Below are 21,086 nucleotides of genomic sequence, written 5' to 3'. Positions count from 1 at the left end.
AAGTTTGAAAAATCAGATGTTTTGCGCGAAGTGACAGTAGTACCCACCTCAACGCTTCGCTTATGAGGCGTGCAATAAGCCTGTACAATTTCATTATAAGCTAAAATTCTCATTTTAAGTATTCATGACTTATTTCTGTGGTTTAGGCCAAGTTTTGGCTGTATGAACTATGAAGCAATGAAGAGTCAAAGTCAATTGTAAAAGTCGATGTCATGTGTCAATTTGAATTTGAACTTTGAAGAATCTGGAAAGTTAACCTTACCGATAATATTATAAATATATTTTAAATTTTAATTTAATGAATATTATTATTTATATTTTAGTTGTCTAAACTATAAAAACGCAAAATGCACACTGCCAGTTCTGTGATGCGAAATACTTTCTTGTTTAGTCCAAAAATTAAATATTCGTCGCGTCTTACCAGAAATGTTACTAAAGTTGCATCACAACTGAATTGTAAACCGGCAAATAGCAGACTTTTAAGCAATTTCAACAGCAATGGTTTAAAAGACTGTCGTGTATGCAGTAATGTTACTAGCTATGTACCCTACAACAAGGTAATTTATTCTTATACTTAATCATAAAATTCTCTGTATTAGATTTATCAACACTCTTGCTTCATTTTGCACCTATATTTACATTAAAACAAGTTGTTTATACTGTATTTATCAATAATTTAGTTACGATATGAATAAATTTTCCATGTTCTTCATGTTTACACATATATTTTGTGCTCAAAATTTTTCAGATTATAAACATAAGGCAGTATTCAACAAGCAATAAAAATGACCCGGAAGAGGAAGAAGTAGACGATATTAAAGAGGAGACACCATTGTTCTCCAGCCAACTACCAGCCACAGTAGCTGTGCCGGAGGTCTGGCCACAAGTGCCTGTTATAGCGATAAATAGGAATCCAGTGTTTCCTAGATTTATTAAGCTTATAGAAGTGAGTTGTTCATATTGTTAATAAGTAACTTGATATGTTTTCCAACAAGAGATTTATTGAGAATATTCTACTTAATTATTTTTTTTAATTTTGTAAGCTATTGATTTCTATAAAATTTGTCATCAATGCTAAAGTTATAGCCAGTTTCATTATGTTTGGATAATATGTTCTGTTATAAGCCTATCTGTCAGTTGGAAGCAAAAATGTTTGGAAATAAACATAAAACAACTAACTATTATGTACTGAATAATTATAAATTTTCCTAATCTATCACATTACAGATATCCAACCCAGCCCTCATAGACCTAATTCGACGTAAAGTTAAATTAAATCAACCGTACATAGGCATCTTTCTCCGCAAGAAAGAAGATGAGAAATCGGATGTTGTCTCAAACTTGGACGACTTGCATCAAGTCGGTGTGTTCGCACAAATACATGAAATGCAAGACATGGACTTCAAGTTACGACTGGTTGTGATGGCGCATCGGAGAATTAAAATTACAGGACAGTTTATTGAAGACGAAATCGAGACTGGACCAGCTGGTTAGTTGTAATATGAATTTAAATAGTTTGGTTATCTAGTTATGCTCTGTCTTTATGGTGAGAAAAACACAAAAGAGACACTATTAAGTCCCTAATTTGGTTAAAAATCTAAATATTGCACGTTTTAGCAGGCATCCAAGCTTAATTTCTTTGGATAGTTTTTGTTTATTGAAACAGATGTTTTATTAAAACAATATTAATGAACAGCTGTTGTAATGATATCATTTATTTATTTATCATACAGGTCACTTTTCTTGAGCAATATTTATGTAACTTCTAAATTTTTATGCCTTTCCAATTTTGATGCAGTTACAAAATATAGCTTTAAAGATCATAGATGAGAACTTAAAAGCATAATAACATCTTATAACTAGATCTAGGTTTAGTAAAGCAATATTATTACCATTTATGTTAAACAAGAAATATATGACTCAGGTTGTCTTTACATATTTATTTCAGTATAGTTTGCTTAAAACACGGTTTGCTATTACCCTTTCTAAACCATATTTATACACAACACATTCACACAGCTTCAGTTTCATTTCCGAAATGCGTGTCATTTCAGAAATGAACTTGAAGTTTCCGATATTTAACACGGAATTTAACGTTACGCGCGAAGAGTCGGACGCGGAACGGCGTCGGCGCAAGTACAGGAACTCTAGGAAACGGATTGATACTGAGAAAGAGGCTCCGGAAACTAAGAAGCCTCCGCCTGACCAAGTGTTAATGGTGAAAGTAGAAAATGTCATGCATGAGAAGTTTAAACAGAATGAAGAGGTTAAGGCGTTGACGCAGGAAGTCATTAAGACGATACGGGATATTATCAATTTGAATCCGTTGTATAGGTAAGTGATTTTGATAGTTGTGTGTGAATATTCTTTATATTTTGATCAGTTTGGTTATTCCTTTACATGTTGAAATGATTGGGTATATGACATTGATTTATTAAAATAGCGATATCTAACAGACATATTGTATTTTATCTATCATATTTTATTATATCCTATCATTTTAACATTATTTCTAATAAAAAATTTTGTTATGCAAATTTTTGATTTATAGCAAAATGCTCAAAATAAATTTTCATTTTCAAGGCTTTTGTCTAACAAATTGGTTACCTACATTCTATTCTTTAAAAAAATACAAACAATAAGATACGACATATTGTCGAAGCCACAATTCTATAAAAAAATATTATCATATTACATGTAAAAATTTATTTTCGTGCCAATCAGGGAGTCGCTCCACCACATGCTAGCTCAAGGCCAGCGAGTAGTGGACAATCCGGTGTACCTCAGTGATTTAGGCGCAGCGTTAACAGGCGCTGAACCCGCAGAGTTGCAGGCTGTGCTCGAGGAAATGGATGTAGGTTTGATTTTTAAAGTGAAACTTTTATTACATCGTCTCAAACTTTTTGGTCTGTGTAGCGCATGTCGCGTGATGGTCGGCTGCCGAGTAGGTATAAAGCAGTGTTCGGAACCGTTCGAACAGTTTCACTTTTACCGTGGTTTCATAAAACCACACAACATTTTATGTAGTTACTAGCTGCGCTCCGCGGTTTCATCTGCGTAGCTCTGCTGCTATTGGTCTTAGCGTGATGATATATAGCCTATAGCCTTCCTTGATAAATGGGCTATCTAACACCGAAATAATTTTTCTAATCGGACCAATAGTTCCTGAGATTAGCGCGTTCAAACAAACAAACAAACTCTTCATCTTTATAATATTAGTATAGATAGTATAAATTTGCTTATTTATAATTATATGTAAGTTTCTTGTGTCACCATTTTAGTTACTATACTCTTCGAAACGGCTGCACCGATTTTCATGAAATTTTGTGTATCTATTTAGTAGTCTGAGAATCGGCCAACATATATTTTTCATATGCTCAAGTGATAAGAGAACAATGTTTGCCGGGATAGCTAATTTATACATTTATTACACTTTATTGTACGTAGAATCTATATGAACTAATAATAGAATCCAAAAAAAGAAGGCAAGTAATTCTTATTAATAATGTTCATTTTGTATAATCAAGCTTTCTCTTTATGAGCAGTGGTGGCTCAGTGGTGAGACCTCGGACTTCGAATCGATAAGTCCGGGGTTCGAGACCGGGCGAGCGCGCAGGAAATAAATTGATTTTTCAATTTATCTGCGCATGTTGTAACATCACCACTGCTCGAACGGTGAAGGAAAACATCGTGATGAAACCGACATGTCGAAAAAAAAGTTCGACGACATGTGTCATCCGCCAACCCGCACTTGGCCAGCGTGGTGGATTATGGTCTGTACCCTCATAGGAGGCCCGTGTCCCAGCAGTGGGAACGTATATTATGGGCTGATGATGATGATGATGAAGCTTTCTCTTTAAGTCCATTAAGTTTAAGAATTAGGTATACAAAATATATATTATCCAATTGCAGATTCCAAAAAGACTGATGATGTCCCTATCGCTCCTTAAAAAGGAGTATGAACTATCAAAGCTTCAACAGAAGATTGGTAAAGAGGTGGAAGAGAAAGTTAAGCAGCAGCACAGGAAGTATATTCTACATGAACAGCTTAAGGTAAATAAATAAATAAATATTATAGGACATTATTACACAAATCGACCTAGTCCCACAGTAAGCTCAATTAAGGCTTGTGTTGTGGGTACCAGGCGACGATAAATATAATATTATTTTAATAAATACATATATAGATAATAACACCCAGACCCAAGAACAAATAATTGAGTTCATCACACAAATATTTGCCCTGACCGGGGATCGAACCCGGAACCGTCGGATCAATAGGCAGTTACTTTACCACTGCGCCAACCGCGTCGTCAAGGTGGGCTAAAACAGAGTGTTTTGAGCAGAATGTCATCGTAAATGTGGTAAAATATAGACAATAATTTATAAAAAATCATGCTCAATATGACTGTTGGATAAAAAAAATTAGAATTTAAATTTTATTAAAAATTGAATTTTTTATAATAATTGTTTTATCGATAAGTATGTACTCGAAAGGAACTCATAGTGTTATTTCTCGATGAATTTATGATTGGTAATGGAATTCGACATAATATTTTGTACGAATTTATGCATATATTTTTTTTCTTTCTAAAATCTTGTGGCACTAATCCATACTAATATTATAAATGCGAAAGTAACTTTGTCTGTCTGTCTGTTACTCAATCACGCCTTAACTACTGAACCAATTTGCATGAAATTTGGTATAGAGATATTTTGATACCCGAGAAAGGACATAGGCTACTTTTTACCCCGGGAAATAGGATAAGTTTTTTCCCGGAAATCCCAAGGGAACGGGAACTATGCGGGTTTCTCTTTGACTGCGCGGGCGAAGCTGCGGGTGGAAAGCTAGTAGTCTATAATAATGAATTTTCAATAAGATTATACTAAATTCATATGCCTTTATATGCTATATGATAATTTAATCTCCCTACAGGTAATAAAAAAAGAGCTAGGCCTCGAAAAAGACGACAAAGACGCGATCGGAGATAAGTTCCGGGAACGTCTCGCTGACAAGAAAGTGCCTCAAGCTGTACAAACAGTTATAGACGAAGAGCTCAACAAACTCAACTTCCTTGAGAGCCATAGCTCGGAGTTTAAGTTAGTATTTACTATTTACATACGAAAATGTACATTTTTATGCACAGCAAGGAATAAAGTTTACAATAAACAAAAATGAATGTAGTTGTACGCACACAGATAGTTGGGATTTCAATATTTATTGCTATGTACGCATAAAATTGAGTGTACATTTCAATGTACACAAAAAACACAGAGTACATTTCAATGTACCCAAAGACTGAGTGTACATTTCTATGGACATTCAAAATGTTTTTAATGGTAAATGGGTAAATTAATTACAGTAGTAGTATGTGTGACTATACGCGTGTTTGTGCGTGTCTAAATTTGTTTAATTATTACGTGTAGACACTACATCGCTTAAATGTTTGTTCTATAAAAAACTTCCACGAATGTGATATAACACCATCAAACTTGTTGAAAATAATATAATAATAGTTTAAAAAAACTAAAAAACACGCTTTTTATAGAAAACCGAACTAAAAAATAGAAAATTTTATCAAATTAGTGTATTGTCATCGGTCCTCAATAAATCTACAAAGTTTGAACGAAATCTGGCCGTTTAAAGTGGGTCAAAATCGCGCCCAAAGAAGTCGGTTACAAACAAACATACAGGTGAAGCTAATATAAAGCGTGTAAAAATAGAAATCGATAATTTTTATTACAACGAAGCTATTACTAACATTATAATTACAATTTAATCTATTTTCCAGTGTAACGCGTTGCTATCTCGACTGGTTGACATCCTTACCCTGGGGTATTACCTCCGAAGAGAATCTAAAACTCGAGGATGCCCAAATCATCCTCGACGAGGATCATTATGGGATGGAGGATATAAAGAAAAGGATATTGGAGTTCATAGCGGTGTCGCAGTTGAAGGGAAGTACTCAGGGGAAGATATTGTGCTTTCATGGACCTCCCGGTGTGGGTAAAACTAGTATTGGTGAGTGGAATTTATGTATTTATTTATTTAATTAAGAAAAGGATATTGGAGTTCATAGCGGTGTCGCAGTTGAAGGGAAGCACTCAGGGGAAGATATTGTGCTTCCATGGACCTCCCGGTGTGGGTAAAACTAGTAATGGGGAGTGTTCTGGAATTTATTAAAGTGAAACTTTTATTACATCGTCTCAAGCTTTTTGGTCTGTGTAGCGCATGTCGCGTGACGGCTGCGAGTAGGTATAAAGCAGTGTTCGGAACCGTTCGAACAGTTTCACTTTTACCGTGGTTTCATAAAACCACACAACATTTTTTATTTATTTATTTAATTATTGACAGTTTACAGGGTTTAGGGTACTTTTCGATCAATAATATGCAAGGATGTGTAGCGAGGAATGTACATACAATTTTTTGTTTTACACTTATAGTAAATAAATTGCTGTATTAATAAATTTATTAATTTATTATTTTTAACTTTGGAGAATAATAGTTTATTTATGTAGGTGAAAAATGTAGTAGTTTAAGGAAAATAATCAATAGTCTATTATGTATGTAGAAAATGTTTTAATTTAAATAAAAAAAGAGCGTATGTGCCGAGCATGTCAGAAGTGAAACTCCTTTGGCAAGATTCAAAGATACCAAAATCGTCGCCTCACTCCATGACGTGATGGTATTGCCATAACGCGACATTGAAATTTTACTCTCAACGCGCATAAAGAAGATTCATTTCAATAACAGTTATATTGATTAATGTGTTCGAGTTTTGACTTTGAAAAAATATTTTTTTTGAAAGAAAGAAGCATTGACAGTACAACACACACACACGTAGACATAAAACATAATGAACCGTAAATGTAAAATAAGAAAACATCACAGCAAGAAATAGCAATTAAATTAGCAGCATTAATAGAGGATTACATTTTGTTCCCGCTTTAGGCATGGGAACTGGAATCTCTTTAGGGAAACTCAATATTCCTTGTATAAAGATTTTATTTTCAACACCAACGCCCCATTTGTACAAAGGTTTCTTTATGAGTAAAAAAATACATTCTACCCGGCCAATAAATAATAAATAAAAATGACAATCCATGTCGGTGCGCGCGCGATTGCTATTATAAATTAACAGGCGTAGACATAATCCTCCCCCCGGTGAAAAGCGTAGATTTTCAAGCTTGAAGGTCTTCAGAAGTGGGCAGAGGACACAGTCGAACCAAAGGTCTTCGAACGCAGCCTCTTGTAGTTTCGACGTCCGCAACTCGACAAACGCCGTCTGTTTGGAATAATCGAACGATACGCCCCATGCGCCAACAAAGTGGTGGAGAATTATCCTCTTGAAGCAGTACGAGGTCTCCGACGTTTATTTTTGATTTGTCAACCTTCCATTTGGTTCGTAGTTGCATTTCTGAGATATACTCTTTCTGCCATCTCTATCCAGGGAGCTCTCTTTAGCGTTATCCAACGAAGGAGCCGGCAGTGCATTCAATGGTCTTCCGATTAAGAAGTGCCCTGGGGACAAGGAAAGGAAGTCATTGGGGAAAGATGACATGGGACACAGAGGACGGCTATTGAGAATGGCCTCCACTTGAGCAAACAATGTCGAAAGTTCCTCAAATGTGAGATGAGTATTGCCCATGACTCGCTTTATATGAAATTTAGCGGACTTAACCCCGGCCTATTCCACCAAAGTGAGGAGCGTAAGCGGGGATAAAAGAAAATTTTATTCCCTCCTGAGCAGCAAACTCAGAGAGAGGTTCCTGATTAGCCTTTAGAAAACTATTCAATTCTTTCGCGGCAGCTACAAAATTTTTACCGTTGTCGGAAAATATTTCGATTGGCTTTCCACGGCGTGCCACAAATCTGCGAAGTGTCATAATATAAGCATCTTTTGTCAAATCAGACACGACCGCTAAGTGAATGCATTTGAAACGCAGACACACAAACAAACATAAGTAGCACTTAACTACTCTAGCACCGCGTCCTTTACGATTTAGAATGAAGAATGGGCCCGCATAGTCCACTCCAACAGACTTGAAGGGAAAGTCAACGTTGACGCGATTTGAAGGTAAGTCAGCCATTTTTGGATTATAGGTCTGACCACGAAGACGAGTGCAGGTCACGCAGTTTTTGAAAAGAATAATTTAATTAGTCAATTGATAAAATGCCGGTAAGTTTATTATTTTTATTTTGTTTTTAGAGTTGTGTAAAATCGTAGAATGTAAGTGAAAGTTATTTGAAGTTTTGTAAATTTAGAATATTTTTTAAAATCAAAATTAATTTCAGATTCGACGGCTGTATGGACCTTGACTTCAGGTAAGTCTTCTTCGTATTTTTTGTTAAGTTGAGGCCATCAGCGCATTGAGATGCATCGCTAAACGAATGTAAACGATTTTTGGTGAATCGCAAAGAACTCTACGAGAAATATCGATGTTTGAAAGAAATTTTAGATTATCAACAATGTCCAACCAGTCATTTTTGATATCCTGCGACACAGGTTCATCCCACTCAACACCCTTGAGTCACAATTTTTGGAGCAAAATCTTTGGTTGAATAATACACGGGCTCAAAAGACCCAAAGGATCGAAGATTCGAAATGAACTTGAGAGGATATGTCTCTTTGTGATTTTGTCAGTATGAAGTGGAATTTCGATAGGAAAATTGAAGGCATCCTTCGATGGATCCCAACAAAGTCCGAGAGTGCTCGACGACTCACTGATTGTTAAATGTTCTGTATTACTTTCGTGTAAATTTTGAAATAAGTTTTTTGAATTAGTTTTGTACTTTCGTAGAGGAAAACAAGCTGAATTTAGAGCGTTTGAAACTGAATTTTGAATGTATTTAAGTTGATCTTCATCATAACAGCCGGTGATTAGATATTATTTCGTCTAAATCTTTTCTCAAGATTTAGGAATCGTTTTTTAGCTTGAGAATATGAATCGCCGAGGCAGTCAGGTGAGTCCTTTAGGGGTAACTTCACGCAGAATCTGCCGCTTTCTAAGCGAGTGGTGTTATTTAGAAAGTGTTTTTCGCATGCTATGTCATTTTGACTTAGAACAGTTTTTTGGGGTAGCTCTTCAAGCTCCCAGAATTTTGTGAGAATTTTGTGAATTTCGTGAGAAGTAGAGTATATAATTATGGCATGATTGCAATGAATTTCGTTACTACGAGAATTATTAATTGGGCCAGCTATTAACCAGCCGAATTTAGAATTTTGCAATTTTGGATTATTAGGACCTAAAGAAAGCTGTTCGCTTTCTAGAATGTCCCAGAAGATATCTGCTCCAATTAAAACTTCAATTGGAGCTGGCTTGTAGAACTCAGGGTCCGCCAAAGTTAAAGAATTAGGTATTTTGAGACCTTGAATGTCAACTGGCGTCTTAGGTAAGCGGCCCGTCAATTCCTTGAGAACAAGACATGAAAGAGTAACGCTGTAGTTGCTATTTAGAGATTTTAATTGAGTGAGACAGCTTTCGTGCACTGTATTAGAAGAATTATTGCCAATGCCAATGACATTCATTGCCTGCAATGGGCAAGTTCTTAATGACATTCTTCGTTGCAGGGATTTAGTGACAAATGAAGACTGGCTGCCACAATCTAAGAGAGCACGAACCTTTTCTACTTGCTTATTAATAGGGTTAAAAACTTCTATCAATGCTGTAGATAGAAGAACATGTTTGGACATTTGTCTAGAAAATGCTGCTACAGCAAATGCTGGTTCAACTTGTTCATCTGTGCTGAAGTTGGCAGTGACGTCATCATTAGAATTATGGAGAAGAGTGTTGTGTTTTTGCTGGCATTGTCGACATGAACCCATGCGGCAGTTGCTGACAGGATGCCCTTGTCTGAGGCAATTTCGACATAATTTATATTTATTTACATACGACAGCCTATCTTGAATGTTTTTAGACTTAAATGTAGGACAGTCATAAATTCTGTGATTTTCGTTACAAATTATGCAAAGATAAACGTTTAATTTATTTTGATTAGATGTAGAAAATGAATTAGTGTTTCTATTTGTATTAAATTTATTATTTTTTTGTGAATTTAGTTGTGAGGGACGTGACGTGAATTGTAATTTAGAATTATTTTGGGATTCATTATTAGTGCCAACCTTATTGCGATTTAAAGATTCTAGCACATCTGCACGGTTGATTAAAAATCTTTGAAATTGTTGCAAAGTTGGAATGTCATCAATAGTATTTCGATACTCTTCCCATTTAACAAGAGTACATTTGTCCAATTTAGAAGTCAAAATAAATATTATAAGTACATCCCAATAGTCAGTAGGCTGACCCAGGCTAGACAAGGCGCGCAGATTTTTTGTAACATGATCGACTAAAAAACGTAGTGACTTGTCTGACTCACGAGTTAAAGATTGAATATTAAGTAAAGAATCTAAGTGATGATCAACAAGAAGCCTTTTGTTATTATATCTGTCGCAAAGTAGCGTCCAGGCTGCCTGGTAGTTTGCTGTTGACACTTCGAGATTAGAGACAATCCGTGCCGCATCACCCTCAAGGTAAGAAATTAAATAATGAAATTTATGTATAACAGTAATATTTTTGTTTTTATGAACTAAATTTGAAAATGTATCGCGGAACTCTAGCCAACGGAAGTATGAACCATCAAACTTTGAGATTTCGATTCGTGGTAATTTAACATTTGAGTCTTGATGGAAGGAGTCTTCATTGCCCATCGATTTCCTACGATTTTCGTTGTCATTAAATAAATTATCATATTGTTTAATCATTATTTTAGCAGAAGCAATACCTTGGACGAAATCGTTCTCAATGTCGTCTCTTTCATCAATCTCAGAATCTATATTTTCAGAATTAAGAACCTCAATCTCAGTCTGCAACACATCAAACTTTGTTGACAATGCTTCAAATTTGCTAAGTTTCAATTTAAATTCAGCCATTAATAGTTCATCCATTGAAGTGGACTCGCTAATTCTGTCCAAATAATTTTTAAATTTTGTAATTTGGCCCTTAATAGCAGACCTTTTTGAATATAAATCTCTTAATAACTTTGGATTAGGTTCCGTAGACATTTTGTAAAATAGTTTAATTGAATATTGTTATGAAATTAAAATTTAATTGTATGTTATTATTTTGAAATTATGTAATTATTTTTCGATTAATTAATTATTTAAATGCACGTCAACAAGCTTGATAAAATTATGGAAGAAATAAAATGCTTATCTCACGCTCCTCGCCTGGTGGAACCTGCCGCTGGTAGCCGGGCTGCTGCTCACACGCAGCTGCTTCGCAGAAGATCGTGCAAGCGATATTTAGTCGCCTGAGAAGACGGCTCCTGAAATTATTCGGCGAAGTCGAGTTTATAAGCGAGAAGGGCTATGATATTCGAGATTGTTGTTAACAAAAAATGAATTTAATTTGGAACAAATGAATTACGATTTACATGCCAATCCCGCAAGGGAATCTGGCGTGAAGATATGATAATAGGTATTGATAAACCAATATTACTATAATTTAAATTGTTTTACACAAATGGAAGCGAAATTATAGGTAATTTTTGGATAATTATGAACGTAAATTTTATGTTATAAGGTTAGGTATAGGAATGTGTTATTGGAATTAAGGATTTGCACTTAACTTGGTACTATGAGCTGCACTCCGGCACGACACTTTAGCTGTATCGTTGTTCAGACGAGCAGGTTATCCTTTTCGACAGGAATCAGTCCCAAATTGAAGTCGTCAATTCCAGAAACAATGTTGCGTAGATGTGTAGATATTTTGTAATAAACTCGTATTTTGCGGTGAAATCCGTTTTCGTCCTGTCACGGTCGCCAAATTGTTCCCGCTTTAGGCATGGGAACTGGAATCTCTTTAGGGAAACTCAATATTCCTTGTATAAAGATTTTATTTTCAACACCAACGCCCCATTTGTACAAAGGTTTCTTTATGAGTAAAAAAATACATTCTACCCGGCCAATAAATAATAAATAAAAATGACAATCCATGTCGGTGCGCGCGCGATTGCTATTATAAATTAACAGGCGTAGACACATTTATACATATTAAAAACCCATACAAAAAATAATAAAATAAAAGCAGTATATTTTTTGAGATGTGTTACACGACCCTGACAAAAAGGACAAAGCTCAGCATATGCTGCAACGTTCAGGAACATTGGCAGTGTTGTTTTTCTGTGCCCACTCGTTATTTTTATAACCTTTTGCATTTTGGTATTATTTTTTTCTGCGGTGGTGGTAATTTGATGTCCCTAATAAATTTATTTTATTCTTATTCTATTCTATCTTAATAATTTTTTCCCTTTACCAGCGCGTTCGATCGCCCGGGCACTGAACCGGCAATACTTCCGTTTCTCTGTCGGCGGTATGACCGACGTGGCTGAGATCAAGGGCCACAGACGGACATATGTGGGCGCAATGCCCGGGAAACTGGTGCAGTGCTTGAAGAAAACGGCCACGGAAAACCCGTTGGTGCTGATCGATGAAGTGGACAAGATTGGCAAGTGAGTATAGAAAAATAAATAAAAAAGTTTATTTATCTCAATTTATCTTTCTTACAAGGGTTTTACAAATAATGTTTATAAGGGAATTTAAATTAATATGTTGTTTCTCCTGTAATAACCCAGGCCCCGGAACCACAGACACAATAGAAAATCTATTGTGTCTGGGACCGATCGGGCCGCTTGGGGCTCAATGGATTAAAAAGATGAGACTTTATTTTAATATTTGCGCATTGCTTTTTTATAATATCTATACCGAGCGGCAAAATTCAAATCCCCTAAAGAAATGAAGTTTCTTTATAATATACGACATACTATTTTCTTTCACTGCTGAGTTATTTATTTTTGCATTTTTGATATCATTGTCCTTTTTTAAATTAATAAATTATATTAATTTAAAAAAGGACAATTTAAAATATTTAATAAATTATCCATCCAAATTCAATATCCCAGAGGCGTCCACGGTGACCCATCCTCCGCACTACTCGAATTACTGGACCCGGAACAAAACGCGAACTTCCTGGACCACTATCTGGACGTACCCGTGGATTTGTCCCGGGTATTATTCATCTGTACCGCCAATGTGGTGGACCTCATACCCGAGCCGTTACGGGATCGCATGGAGTTGATTGATATGTCCGGTGAGATATGGCTTATACAGGGTGTCCCACTATTGGTATACTAAGCGCGAAGGGACTTGTAGTTTTGCATACACTGATCACGTAAAAAATACTTAAACAAAAAGATTACATCAAAAACATAATCTTAAACGATAGGTCACGTGCTGGTAGCAAAGCTGGGCGGGTTGCTTGTTATGGGTGTACACATAGAGTTTTAAGAATTCATCTATTTGAAAAAAAAAACTGCAAAAAACCTCATTTGAGCTTAGTATACCAACAGTGGGACACCCTGTATATGACACCTTACATATCCATACACAAACCTTACATACACACACATACGCACCTTGCATAGACTCGGCTTGCACACATACACCTTATACAATACGCATACACAAGCACATACATGCCGATGGACTTACTCCTCACATAATATGTAATACTAGCCGTGCCTCGCGGTTTCACCTTCGAGTTTTTCCGAGTTTTTAATAGGTTACCGTTTCACCTGCGTGGCTCTGCTCCTAGTAACTAACTAGCGTAATGATATATTATAGCCTATAGCCTTCCTCGATGAATGGGCTATGTAACACCGAAATAATTTTTCAAATCGGACCAGTAGCTCCTGAGTGAACAAAGAAACAAACTCTTCAATTGTATAATCCATACTATAATATATTATAAATGCGAAAGTAACTCTGTCTGTCTGTCTGTTACTCAATCACGCCTAAACACTCAACCAATTTGCATGAAATTTGATATGGAGATATTTTGATACCCGAGAAAGAATATAGGCTACTTTTTATTGCGAAATATGTACCACGGGTGAAGCCGGGGCGGACCGCTAGTATTAATATAAATTATAATTATCAACTTGCAGGCTACGTAGCAGAAGAAAAACTAGCTATAGCGCAACAGTACCTAGTACCCACAGCACAAAAGAACTGCGGTCTAACCACTGAGCAGTTGGACCTAACGCCAGAAGCACTGAATACGCTAATCAAGTCATATTGTAGGGAAAGTGGTGTGAGGAACTTGCAGAAGCATATTGAAAAGGTTTGGGAGGATTTTGTGAATTTTTTGTTGGCTTTTATCCTTTTAGAAGACTCTTAGGGCTGATTTTTCACTTAACTTATTCATCGCATAACGTATTAGACTACCATTTCAAAAATGTATTTTAATTGCCTGTATTTGATAGTTTACAGGTGACCTTTTTAGTATTATCGTGTAATACTTTATTATTAAAATCGGCCCTTAAAGTTTTATTTTGAGTTATATTGTTTTGTTTTGTTTCTGGGTATTTAATAAATACATTTTTAGTGTTTATATATAATTTTTTTTCTAATTGGCCAAATAAATTGAACTTTAAAATCGTGGATTTCGTCTTTTTTTCAAATAACTCTCAAACATATGTTTCTCACATGCTCCAGATTGGTCATTTTTATAACTTTTAAACCATTTGTTTTTGTTTATAGCATTAAAATGTTTATAAAAATTTGTTTTCTAACACATCAAACTTGTTATTTATATTAGTCCTTATAGATTGCTCAACTATATTATTTACCCAATTGTTTTACAGATTGCTCGCAAAGTAGCGTTCAAGATAGTGAAGCAAGAGGCCGACAAATTGGTTGTAACAGATGACAATCTGAACGAATTGGTCGGCAAGCCAACGTTCAAGCACGACCGGATGTATGACGTCACACCGCCTGGTGTCGTCATGGGATTGGCGTGGACCGCTATGGGTGAGTGGCCATAGAGTATAGACTACTAGGTTTCCGCCCGCGGCTTCGCCCGCGCAGTCAAAGAAAAACCCGCATAGTTCCCGTTCCCGTGGGATTTCCGGGATTGCGTCATTTTCCCGGGATAAAAAGTAGCCTATGTCCTTTCTTCCGTTAGTAGTTTAGGCGTGATTGAGTAACAGACAGACAGACAGAGTTACTTTCGCATTTATAATATTAAAGTATGGATAGCAGCGTTTCCCAACCTGGGGTCCGCGAGCATATGCCAGGGGGTCCGCAGACAAATCAAGAAAATTATGAAAGCCTTAGTAGCCAGACTATTTTGACGGCCGGATTTATTTTTCAGTTTTAAGATGAAATAATCTGTCAATAATCCAGTCTGTAGGTATTTATGCTCTACAAAAGGTGGCGTAGAAAATGTTTTGAAACGATATTGTTTAGGTATGAAAGGTTAATCAAAATCCAAGTTTTCGACCTTGACGGACCCAGGCGCTAGCCGCCATCTTGAATTAAAGGTGCTAAAATTAGGTATATTTTAAATAACTTCTCAATTGTTTACTAAATCACAAAAGTGTCTATGAGGGGTTCAAAGAAGACAAAATTACCTACATTTTTTTCATACATGATTATTCTGTAAGTCTTAAAGGTAAAAAGTTACAAGCGACGGAAATAAGTATATTTACAGAAATCATATAATTTTAATTTTGTTTAAAAATTGTACAGCTATCATTTTTTAATTCTCAATTTCATGGTTGTAAACTAAAAATACAGACAATGAAACAGAAAATTTCAGCGACGATAATGAAGAAGCCACCATTAACCAGCCCGGGCCATCAAAAAGAATAAAAAAAGATTGCTGCACAATTTTTAAACAAAATTAAAATTATATGATTTCTGTAAATATTACTATTTCCGTCGCTTGTAACTTTTTACCTTTAAGACTTACAGAATAATCATATATGAAAAAAAAGTAGGTAATTTTGTCTTCTTTGAACCCCTCATAGACACTTTTGTGATTTAGTAAACAATTGAGAAGTTATTTAAAATATATCTAATTTTAGCACCTTTAATTCAAGATGGCGGCTAGCGCCTGGGTCCGTCAAGGTCGAAAACTTGGATTTTTATTAACCTTTCATACCTAAACAATATTGTTGCAAAACATTTTCTACGCCACCTTTTGTAGAGCAGAGGCTTTTACATTTCCCGACAGACTGGACTACAAGTGATGGGTGGCTAAGCTATTTCATACCAAAACACTGCAAGAAATCAATCAATTATTAAAATAATTTAGATTGACTTATAAGAATACGTTTCTTTGGGGGTCCGCGGATCAGGATAAGGTGGCACTAGGGGTCCGCGGATCATCTTATGGTGGCGCTAGATAGGAAAGGCTGGACTATAGATTATATATACAGGCTGTCCCACCGACGGCCGAAAGGGCCGTTTATATCTGTTAATATGTGCACCGAATTTATAAAAAAAATGTCTTTAAACGTAAGCGTGCAAGTTGGTGACTGATGTGGGAGGGGGTTGCCAGATAGTACACATAATTTAAAAAAATCATCTAATAGAAAAATATGCGTCTTGAATTTTATATTCTTCGTCTTCGTCTTGAATTTTTACGTACTCACCGTATGAAAATCTGTACGTGCCTTTCGGCAGTACAATGACGGTCGAAATAAGGTGTACATTTCAACAACATACAACGCTATTACCTATTATCTTCTTTATTCTTATTCTTTATTCTATTAAAAGGCGATTTTGAGATTAGTTGTTTATACACGTCAATGAATTTCTATTTATTTCGCTACCATAAAATATAATTTAACCCTACTTTCTTCCACCAGGTGGCAGCACACTATACATAGAAACAGCACTTCGAAACTCACATCACGAAGAAAAAGCGTCAACCGGATCTCTCGAGCTGACGGGTCACCTCGGCGACGTGATGAAGGAGTCCGCCCGCATCGCGCTCACCGTCGCACGGAACTATCTGCGAGCTAACGAGCCCAACAACCAGTTCCTTAACACCAGGTGAGGGTGGCCAACCAGCCCCCCTAGACAAGTGGCTTTCTATTATCGTAACGTTTAATAGAATAGATTATGAATGTATGAGATTGACGTAAACTGGAGATACGTTTATATACAGCTTACGTCAATCTCATACATTCATAATCTATTCTATTAAACTTTACGCTAATAGAAAGCCACTTGTCTAGATGGGCTGTTCCTTAACACCAGGTGAGAGTGGGCAACCAGTTCCTTAACACCAGGTGAGGGTGGGGAAAGTATTGGACGTGAACGTGACGTATGTCACTAATGTCAAACGACAGTTCTCATCAAGAAGCTTATGTCTAATACACTGGAGATTTCCGTATGAACATTAACTTGTAACAAGAAAATATGACCTTGAATGACGCCTGTATGTTTTTTTATCCCTTTCACACCTAACTTGGCAAGTGGGTTTGTTAAAATTTAAATGTCCTTTAAAATTGATCGCCATCTCAACTCATTAACGAAAAAAATGTTTGAATTTTTACATGACTTAAAATGAAACTACATTTCACATAAGTCAAGAAACTTACAGAATATATTACGCACATATTTTGCAACCTCTGTCTTTATATTAACTTTCCATTATTCTTTACATAATATAATAAATAAGTATTTGAACTTAACTATAATAATGTTTATGTAATAAAAAAAAAAATTCTGATTATGCGGAGCTGTGAAATTATGTTTGCATGCCAGTATAACTGGCGAATGTGCTGTACTTTCCATAAAATAATAACTTGTGAACCACATTTGAGCAAATAAAGATTTATTTATTTATTATTTATTTATTTATTTATTTACAGTCACCTTCACCTCCACGTGCCTGAAGGTGCGACACCCAAAGACGGCCCTTCAGCCGGTGTTACCATCACAACAGCTCTACTCTCTCTAGCGCTGAATAAACCGGTTCGCCCGTTGGCCATGACCGGGGAAGTATCGCTTACGGGACGAGTGTTGCCAGTTGGTGGGATCAAGGAGAAAATTATTGCAGTGAGTTGTTGATACGCATAAATTCTAATATTGTGAACAATTCTTATGCAAAAACAATGAAAATATTAACACAATTTGTAATACAATCATCACAAATAACACATAACTGTCCTGTAACACTACCACATTCTGTAACTAATAAAGTAAACTACATAGTATAAAACAAAGTCGCTTTCTCTGTCCCTATGTCTCTATGTATGCTTAAATCTTTAAAACTACGCAACGGATTTTGATGAGTGTTTCAAGAGGAAGGTTTTAGTATGTATATCATTTATTATGTTTTAGACAAAGCGGGCGAAGCCGCGGGCGGAAAGCTAGTAATTTATAACAAGAAGACAATGTGAAACACAGACACATTTAAATCTTCACTAGTCCGCGAAGTTTTGTAGTAATATTTTAATGGACAAAGCTAGTCGTCCGCTAAATGGATGAATAAAATAAATTAGTCGTCCGATTACCGGATGAATAAAATAATTTAATCGTCCGATAACATCTATTTATCTATATAGTTTGGATGAATAAAATAAATTAGTCGTCCGATTACCGGATGAATAAAATAATTTAATCGTCCGATAACATCTATTTATCTATATAGTTAGGTTATCGGGGTTTCTTTAGAGAACTGCCGCACGTATTATAGGTTTTTTGTGGGGGGAGGAGGGGAGAGGAGGGCACACGTTGGTATTTGATTTTTTTTTTGCGCGTCGACGGAGCCCCGCTTCGCGGGGCTCCTATTTCTGTGTAGTTTTTTTTTTAAGAAACCTAACCTAACCTAAACTTGATTTTTTTTTGCGCGTCGACGGAGCCCCGCTTCGCGGGTCTCCTATTTCTGTGTAGTTTTTTTTTAAGAAACCTAACCTAACCTAACCTAACGGCTAACCTAACCTAAACTTGATTTTTTTTTTGCGCGTCGACGGAGCCCCGCTTCGCGGGGCTCCTATTTCTGTGTAGTTTTTTTTTAAGAAACCTAACCTAACCTAACCTAAAGGCTAACCTAACCTAAACCTAACCTAACGAATTAAGGGCGAATATCTCGGCCATTTTTGATTTTAGAGAAAAGTTGTTCCTATAAAACATGCTTATATTAGCGTAATCTTTACGATAAAATAATAATAAATAGGTGTTATAATGACACCAACTCCATCAAAAATTTTTTAAGTCCTGCGCCCCCTTTGCCTTAGTCCAACCCAACTAGCTTTAGTGTTAAAAGGTTATCTATTAATCCGAATAATCGGACGATTAAATTATTTTATTCATCCGGTAATCGGACGACTAATTTATTTTATTCATCCGTTTAGCGGACGACTAGACACTTCGTATTTTTATTTAGTAGTAGTAATACTTATGTTTCACAACTCGCAGTTTTTTCATCTATTTAATCTAATGTTTCAGGCGAAACGTGTAGGCATGACTTGTGTTATTCTGCCCGAAGAGAACAGGCGGGACTTCGACGATTTGCCCGACTTCATAAAGAAGGATATTGACGTGCATTTCGTCAACGAATATGATGACGTGTTTAAGATCGCTTTCGACGAGGTTTGAGGGTAGTTTGAGAATTGTAGATAGTTATAAATAGTGTTTAATTATAAGTAAAAAGGTGTAGGTTACCAATACAACATTCTATCTTCAAAAAAAATTGGTTGTCTGTAAAGTCGGTTTACTGACGATAGTTGAACGTGACAACGTCCGATTGTGCTTCTTTGTCGCTCGTTCCGCGCTCTCGCTCGCACTTCAAGCCTTACACGGAACGCCTCAGAGCGAGGTAACGCCGCATGAGTCATGTTTTTTCGTGCGTGCAGCCGGCTCTATCGAATTATAAGACGTTGTCACGTCAAAAGTAACAATAATGCACACACGATTAGACTTCTAAGTGAGATGGCATGATTCAACTATCGTTTCTTAAGTAAAATGTTTCTAATTAGCCACATTTCTACGTGACACTACCGGAGCGCTAAAAACATACCTACACCTTTTTACTTATAATGTTATTGATATTAAAAGGTCAATTCCGTTTAGTAATCCTATTTTAAGGTGATCACTATGGTCAAAACCGAAAAACACCTTAAACATATTGAATTTTGTTGAGGAAACTGTTGGTACGATCGTCTTAAAAAAAATATATGTGATACTCAAGGATATAATTAACAAAGTGTATTGTTTACTTTTCAGTTTAGAACGGCCTAAACATAAAAAAAATACATACAAATCAACCCCTTTTTTAACATAAAACGCATTTTGTTAGGAAAACGGCTACATATTTATACATGAAATTTATACCAAAAAATATGTTATGACATTTGTAACAATTTGTATTGATTGTTTTTTCAATTTTCATTATTATCACTAAATTATCAAGAAAAAACTCGAATTTATAATAAAACCCACATAAAACCTCACCTCTATTGCATATTTTCGACGAAATTTGACGGTGTCAGTTCGACTCGGACGGGGGACTGTACGTGCGGTTTTTTTTGCAAAATAACGCTAAAATTCACCGAATTGAATGTTTTGTTAAATTAAACCAGATTGTAATAGGTATTTACATGAGCAGTTCATGAAATGAAAGTTAAAAATAGGTATGTAAAGATATAAAAATCTGTTTGTAAATTAGTTTTGTTTTTGAAAGGCGTCATTGAATAATATCCAGTGTTGATAATTTTTGACAGTAAAATATTATCAGAAAACACATACCTATAAAACAGTAACCAGACTTTCCCTGTGCCTTGAATATTTTTAAAAAAAGATTAATTGCTGTTCTATCGTATATTTTAAGGGTCCAAAACAATCCAAAGCCGGGAGATACTGACACAAAATTTTGGGTCATTTGTAACAGGATGGCGGTTCTACAGTGGTCTTAGTACGCAATGACAAAAAGAAAAATCATGGTCAGAACAGTGGTACCGGTAGACTAGTCGCGTGGGCGTTAGTCGAACTCGTCGGAAAAATTACGGAAGGCAAACGATTTGTAACACAAAAATTTTAAGATTTACCGATAGCCCATAAAAAAGAAGTAGGCGGTAGTGTCATGCCATACTTTTCCGGTGTAATTTACAGCCCACAATACCGACGTGAATGCGTTGATTAAAAAAAAAATTCAACCATTTGTACCAGGCTAATTTTTGCACAGGTAATCATCGTCCAGTAGCCATTTACGAAAATCGCCATGCCATACTT

At 35.9% G+C, this 21,086-nt stretch overlaps 1 protein-coding gene and 1 pseudogene across 2 annotated transcripts; one reads left to right on the top strand and one right to left on the bottom strand.

Annotated features, from left to right (window-relative positions):
- The first annotated feature begins 232 nt into the window (after positions 1-232).
- Positions 233-19,936, top strand: Lon (lon protease homolog, mitochondrial). 2 transcript variants are annotated; one of them, XM_090113055.1, is made up of 15 exons: positions 233-557; positions 749-946; positions 1,228-1,489; positions 2,109-2,334; positions 2,725-2,854; positions 3,913-4,053; positions 4,937-5,100; positions 5,793-6,022; positions 12,319-12,511; positions 12,962-13,149; positions 14,006-14,181; positions 14,705-14,870; positions 16,715-16,901; positions 17,726-17,912; positions 19,305-19,936. In XM_090113055.1, exons 1-15 carry the CDS (start codon positions 348-350, stop codon positions 19,452-19,454), a joined length of 2,808 nt encoding a protein of 935 aa, XP_089969181.1. In that variant the 5' UTR covers positions 233-347; the 3' UTR covers positions 19,455-19,936. The 2 variants fall into 2 exon arrangements, with proteins under 2 accessions (XP_089969181.1, XP_089969180.1); XM_090113054.1 differs by having other exon boundaries at positions 2,055-2,334.
- Positions 6,945-7,680, bottom strand: LOC149899957 (uncharacterized; annotated as a pseudogene).
- Positions 19,937-21,086: the final 1,150 nt, after the last annotated feature.

This window comes from Colias eurytheme, chromosome 19 (assembly GCF_061535395.1).
Source record: "Colias eurytheme isolate Ceu_HAF_F1 chromosome 19, ilColEury1 Martin Lab GWU primary, whole genome shotgun sequence".
NCBI classification, from domain to species: Eukaryota; Metazoa; Arthropoda; class Insecta; order Lepidoptera; family Pieridae; genus Colias; species Colias eurytheme.
The sequence above is the reverse complement of the archived record's forward strand: the minus strand, read 5'-3'. Positions and strand labels throughout refer to the sequence as shown.

What these genes read in the sequence shown, in the direction of transcription:
- Lon (XM_090113054.1), top strand. Translation starts at nt 348, where the DNA reads ATGCACACTGCCAGTTCTGTGATGCGAAATACTTTCTTGTTTAGTCCA. An exon ending in GCTATGTACCCTACAACAAG is followed by an intron (nt 558 to 748) that starts GTAATTTATTCT and finishes AAAATTTTTCAG; the next exon opens with ATTATAAACATAAGGCAGTA. An exon ending in TGTGGGTAAAACTAGTATTG is followed by an intron (nt 6,023 to 12,318) that starts GTGAGTGGAATT and finishes TCCCTTTACCAG; the next exon opens with CGCGTTCGATCGCCCGGGCA.